General features: G+C 38.8%; 3 protein-coding genes across 3 annotated transcripts; 2 read left to right on the plus strand and 1 right to left on the minus strand.

Moving 5' to 3' along the window:
- Nucleotides 1-206: 206 nt before the first annotated feature.
- LOC126761739 (forkhead box protein D1-like) lies at nucleotides 207-878 on the minus strand. The gene has a single exon (XM_050478114.1). The coding sequence runs from the start codon at nucleotides 876-878 to the stop codon at nucleotides 207-209; it is 672 nt and encodes a 223-aa protein (XP_050334071.1).
- Nucleotides 879-1,911: 1,033 nt separating this feature from the next.
- Nucleotides 1,912-2,550, plus strand: LOC126761741 (forkhead box protein I1c-like). The gene has a single exon (XM_050478117.1). It carries the CDS (start codon nucleotides 1,912-1,914, stop codon nucleotides 2,548-2,550), a length of 639 nt encoding a protein of 212 aa, XP_050334074.1.
- A 2,804-nt stretch (nucleotides 2,551-5,354) lies between these two features.
- On the plus strand, nucleotides 5,355-6,044 carry LOC126761742 (forkhead box protein D1-like). Its single transcript, XM_050478118.1, has one exon. The coding sequence runs from the start codon at nucleotides 5,355-5,357 to the stop codon at nucleotides 6,042-6,044; it is 690 nt and encodes a 229-aa protein (XP_050334075.1).
- The last annotated feature ends 217 nt before the right edge of the window (nucleotides 6,045-6,261 follow it).

Consider the following 6,261-nt stretch of genomic DNA (forward strand, 5'->3'; position numbering starts at 1 on the left):
TTTTTTTCTTCCAAATTTTATTAACTTAAAATATTATTATAACTTCAATAATTCTTAAACTAATATCACAAACTATTTTAAGATTTAAATTAGCAGGGAATTTGTTTTTGGCGAACTTCATCGTACCGCTGCAATAGACGCGCTTGTTATTGGTGTTACGAAAACCATTACTGATCTCTCTTCTGACAGCATAGATAAAATAATACTTAAGCTGATATTTGCTGAGCGCTTAGGAACGCCATTTGTTGTTGGTGGAAAACAAATTTTTGATACACTTCCTCGTACTGCTGATGAATCTGCTGTTGCCGCAGGACCATTAGTTGCTGCTCTAAAAGCTGCGACTCATGCAGGTGATATTGGTACCAAGCATGTTGCTGATGAGCTCCCTGTACTTCCTGTGGTGTGGGAAAGTACACCGCATTTGGAAGCTGAGGATGCGGTACACCATTCACCATCGCTCCAACCACCGTCTCACTGCCAACTACCGGCTGCTGGGCCTGAAGTGCCCAATAATTTCCACGCCCAGGGTCATTTATAGCTCGTGGAATTTTGCAGAAGCAAGTGTTCGTGCTCAGTGTCTGTCTTATCTGATTCTGCCAGCCCTGCTCATCTTTGCGGTAGTAGGGGAAGTTTTCACTGATCCAGTTCTGTATAGCATTCAATGTTAGTTTGCCCTCAGGACTGCCACGGATTGCCATGGTTATCAAAGCATTGTACGTATAGTTGGGCCGACTTCCACAGTTCTCTTCGTTAGATGACATCGATTCGTTCGGTGACATTGATATATCAGATCGTGGTGGTGTCAGCGCAGGGTTCGCACTGTTACTGTTCGCTAACAAATTACGAATCGAGAAGCAGGATTCAAAAGGTTGAGCCATTGTGAATAACTGTTTAAAGAGCTGAGTGTATACGAAAGAAGTTAAGTTCTTCAGTGATAGTCTGTGTGGAAGCCAAAAGATGACTGATGACTTTTGCTTCCATAATTTTCGTTTTTATACCCCAACGTATTTCTATGTTACATACGGATTGACTAATGTCAAAAATGTGGTCATTAAATCAAGGTCAAGAAAAAGGATTATCAGTGACAAAACCGACTTAAAAAAGTGTCAAAAAGTCATATGGTGTAAGTGTATTATCTTGAGACATGGAAAACAATAGAAAACTGAAGCTCTACAGAAGTCTTAAGTAAAGTAAATTAACTATCGTGAGGTTTAAAAATGACATTTCAGGTAAAAGCGCGACACTGACTAAAACAAGATATCAAAGTATTAAGTTAACCTTTTCTTTTGTTGCTGCGAATAACAGGCAGGTAGAACAGTGGCGCTTGAGTTTGCGTAGTGAATATTCAGAAGCGTTTCTGCGTGTGGTAAATGTTCAAGGCAATCGCATTTAGTGGTTATCCACTGGCAGATAGTCTCAAGGTTACATCTGTCCCAAAAGTGCTTAAATGAGAAAATGAAATAGAATTAGTATTTAGGAGCCCGCTCTCATTTAAAACCCTAAAGCCTAAAGGAAGTTTGAAAGCACAGACAGTATAGAACCATTTCTCATAGAACACTTTTTGCCCAGCACCGATCTTATATCTATGACAAATTATGCATCAAAACCTTTACACTATTCCTCTGGTTCTTGAAAGCCTTTGGTTCATCTTAAGGACAAAAGACTCTTGGTAATTTAAATGCCACCGAAAAGCCGAAAAGTTTTAGGTCTGTTGTTTAGAAACTGCATTTACTTCTTCAGGTGACCTTGATTTTAGGACCGCATTTTCACATCTCCTTGACTTTTTGGGCTATAAATATGAAAATTTTTGAGGCAATGGTTATCAGTCGCTTTTGGCTTTCGCATAAAAGAACATAAAATTAGAGAATTTCACTTCCTTCGTAAACACTGCTACACGCAACTAATACCACAATGGCATCGCATATTGCTATTCGAAATTTATTGGCGAACAAAGATGGTACTAACCCAGCGCCAACCCCACCACCACTAGATTGCTCCGTCTCGCCTAGCAATACGATTGTTTCCAAAGAGGATAACCGCAATATTCGGCCCAACTACACTTACAGCGCGTTGGTGGCCATGGCAATCCGCAGCAGTCCTGAGGGTAAACTAACATTGAGTTCTATACAGAGCTGGATCAGTGACAACTTCCCTTACTACCGAAAGGATGAACAGGGTTGGCAGAATCAGATAAGGCAGACGTTGAGCACGAACTCTTGTTTCCGCAAAATTCCACGACCTATGGGCGATCCAGGGCGTGGAAACTATTGGACCATTAGTGAAGAAGTGGTAGCACTTCGTTCTCAGCAGCCGGCTGCTGGCAGTGGGAATGCACTTCGGGCGGTGGTCAACGGTGTACCGCATTCTCAGTTTCCAAATGCGGTGTATTTCGCTACGGCGCATCAGATACTGGGCACCCATCAGTCCATGTTGGTTCGGGGAGTGCCAGATCGGCATGCCTGGTACCAGTACCATCTGCAACAATCACAACTTCTACAACAACAACTGGTATTCCTGCAACAGCAACAGATTAAACGGCAAGACCAGTAAGTCTATCAAAAACTTGTGTTCCGCCGGCAACAAGTCGCATTTTTAACAGCTGAGAAGCCTTCAGTTTAAGCATTATTATTTGACAATGACAATAAAAATTACTTACTTTGCATAAACAAAAAATATTTATTGATTTAAGTTAATAGTTCAAAGAAATGGATTATAAAATTCGTAAGGATTGAAGACTTTAGTTGTATTTTACTTGCAAAAATGTTTCTTAGAAAACACTAAAAGTAAAAAATGTGCCTGATTACAGCGGATGAAAGGGTATCCTTATACAAATTCGATCTGTTGTGGAGTGCGCCGTTGCTCATGTTGTCTTGAGTTCTGACGCTAAATCTTTGGATCTCGCGCGAACTTAGCAAGCATAGGTATTCTAACTGAACGTTGTCCTTTTGGCAATAACGCGGAGAAGCTAAAGCTTTTGAAGGAAACCTAACAGAGGAGAAAACATCTACACACTTTGCCCTCCGCGTTGCAGTTTTTGCCAGACCAAATTTGGAGCATCTCGCTTATCATACTATCTGCGAATCAACTTAACTGACTTTTATTAGGCGTCTTATTAAATTTGTGGCAGACTTAAGCTTTGCCGGCATGAGAGAATATTGTTTATCCATGCTATAAAGTTCTAAACATCGCAACATGCACGCGTCTCTAGTGTCTAGTCTGAATAAATGGCTCAAGTCGCAACTGGAAGGTATGTGGGAGTGGTTGACAGGGGTGTACTAATAGAAAGAATTCCTAACCTAAATTGAATAGACAAATTATATAGAACAATTAATAATAATTGTAATTAACAAAAGTTCTAAATAAATTATTTTTTAATTTAATTCCGTTCGTTCAGTTTTACTCTAGTAAAAGTTACTGGTTTCTTCAAAAAAGCATTTTATACTTGAACTTTTCTGAAAGTTTTTAACTAAAATGATGTCAGAAAAATGTCTGCAGATTGTTGAAAATTTTCTATTAACCCTCTTCCCTATAAAAATTTTACTACAAAATTTAGTGGTTAGCATTAAGGAAATATAATAATAATATAATATATACCATATTAAGTAAGTATTTACATAAGAAAAAAATATATTTTTTTATTTTTTTCATTTTGTTCTTTTGCATATTATTAATGATCTTAATAGTCTGCTCTATACTCTGCAGCTCTGACGTATAAATCTTCAAGTCAGAGCCTGATGTTTAAGCTAAGCATGTCCCCTAACCTTTAGCATTGTTTTCTCTTGCCATGAAAAAATAACGTACACCAAATACTTACGCAGGTACCTACCCACACTCACCTTTATTCATTTCACTTAGCTACTATTTTAAACCTGAGCTTGCAGCTTCAAAACATTCGAGCTTACGAAGGCCTACCTATGTAGGTATGGAAATATGTATCTCTACTCAAACTCCTTTGTTCTTTGAGTTCAATTATACGGTTGCGGCGGATAATACCGCAACGAACAATAACTGCTTTACCTCACTTATGTCAAGGATGTTTTGACCATGATTGCATTGTGCTTCGGCGAGGTTTTCACGATAATGTAATTGCGGGTTCCATCAGCTATAATACTTTTTGATGACCGTGACTACACGACCACACTTTTTGTATAAGTTTGACGTGGTATTATACACTGCCGGGAACAACAAAACCAATATTACTTCAGATTATATTAAAAAATTGGTCAATATGTAAGATTTCTGAAGCATAAACGGAAATATGGTAATTAGAAATTATTTTTTATTAATCAGTCATAAATCATACTATTTATTTTGGTACAAGAAATTTATTTATGGGCCCTGCAATGCTCACTGAAAACAACCTCATCCCATAATATCAGATTAAAATATACTGCATTATGGTGCGCTTCTAATCCACGGCTCAAGCTCAGTTCTATTACCAAGATTACTTATACCACCTGCTGCTAGTTGCGGATTCGAGGACAAATATTTACCAGGAGAGGATGCTACGGAGGTTATTCCGTTAAATTACACTACCAAGGTCATACAGTGGACCACCACTGCGGCTATAAAAACTGGAAGTGTAGATTGTTCTGAGATCACCATACTTCATAAGTGGAGGATAAAAAATATTTTAAAGCAATACATCCCAAAAACAAAAGCCAGCTTATTGCAGGTAAAAGATCAATGCTGCTCTAATGACTTCTGCAGAAAAATGTTCTATATTTTCTGTACTTCAAACTCCTTTATTCTCAAAGCTCATTAAACCAGTGACTTTTTAAAAGCATAGTCCCTATTACACATCAGAACTTCACCGGTCAACTGCGTAGCCTTGAAAAGTATATATTACTGAAAACCAGCTAAGTTCAGTTACCTTGAACATTTGTCACACTGAAAAGCTACCGAACAACCACTACTAAGTCACAAGCGCCATTCGTCTACCTGTCTGTTATTCAAAACACTAAAACGAAAGTTGAACTTAGTATTCTAATAACTGAGTCGGCGTCGCTGTTTTACCTGCGATATTTTCAAACTCTTTTATAAATATTTTTTGGAAGGTCTGTTTTCTATTGTTTTTAAATTACATTGTTCTTGCGGTACTAGACTTTACAACGTTAGACTTTTGACTTCGGTTTTATTGTGTCAGCTTAGATCTCTTTTGGTGACCTTGATTTCCCGCACTTTAGCAATAAGTTTGAGTTAACCCAATTCTTTGGAATACAGACATGCTTCAGGGTATAAAAAGGAAAATTTGTAAAGCAAAAGTCATCAGTCATATTTTGACTTCTATATAGAATATCACTCGAGTTTATAGTTACCTCGCAACCACTCAGCTCTCCAAACAGTTATCCACAATGCCCCAATATTTAGAATCAAGCTTCGCGATTCGTAATTTGTTAGCGAACGATGACGGCACCAACCCAGCGCTAACACCACCACCATCTGATATATCCATGTCATCGAACGAATCGATGTCGTCTAACGAAGGAAACTGTGGAAATCGTCCCAACTATACATACAGCGATTTGGTGACCATGGCGATTCGCAGCAGTCCTGACGGTAAACTGACATTGAGTGCTATACAGAACTGGATTAGTCAAAACTTCCCTTACTACCGAAAAGATGAGCAGGGCTGGCAGAATCAGATAAGACAGACACTGAGCACGAACTCACATTTCCTGAAGGTACCACGACCTTTGGGCGACCCCGGACGTGGTAACTATTGGACTGTGAGTCCAGAACTGGCAGCAGGTGGTATTGCTGGCAATCGAACTGCATTTGGGCCCTTACTTACGGGCGTACCTCATCCCGAGTTGCCGAACGCAGTCTATTTCCCCACACCGCAAGAAATAGATGCAACACAGCGGGCAATGCATGAGCAACACGTGTGGCAGTTCCATCAACAACAAGCGCATATGCTGCAACAACAACTACTACAATTCCAACAGCAACAACTTCAGCAGCCTTACGACGAAACATATCTAAGGCTGATCTTCCACCAGCAGCAAATTGCTATCTTGACAGGCCAGCAGGTTCCTACTTAATTTAGGTGCTCTATTAAACAGCGTGTAATATTAGTCGAAGTATTATAATATAGCTTTTAGTAATATTTAATTTAATAAAATGTGATATAATTTAAAAAATGGCGGCTTCTCGTTTTGAAGTTTATGAAGTGGTAGGTATTTTTTTGGTATGGTATGGTATGATATGGTATGGACCACAGTTACCCTCTTTCGGAATTATCGATTTTTAACATTGCAT

Source organism: Bactrocera neohumeralis, chromosome 6 (assembly GCF_024586455.1).
Source record: "Bactrocera neohumeralis isolate Rockhampton chromosome 6, APGP_CSIRO_Bneo_wtdbg2-racon-allhic-juicebox.fasta_v2, whole genome shotgun sequence".
Classification (NCBI taxonomy): Eukaryota; Metazoa; Arthropoda; class Insecta; order Diptera; family Tephritidae; genus Bactrocera; species Bactrocera neohumeralis.

What these genes read in the sequence shown, in the direction of transcription:
- LOC126761739 (XM_050478114.1), bottom strand. Translation starts at nt 878, where the DNA reads ATGGCTCAACCTTTTGAATCCTGCTTCTCGATTCGTAATTTGTTAGCG.
- LOC126761741 (XM_050478117.1), top strand. Translation starts at nt 1,912, where the DNA reads ATGGCATCGCATATTGCTATTCGAAATTTATTGGCGAACAAAGATGGT.
- LOC126761742 (XM_050478118.1), top strand. Translation starts at nt 5,355, where the DNA reads ATGCCCCAATATTTAGAATCAAGCTTCGCGATTCGTAATTTGTTAGCG.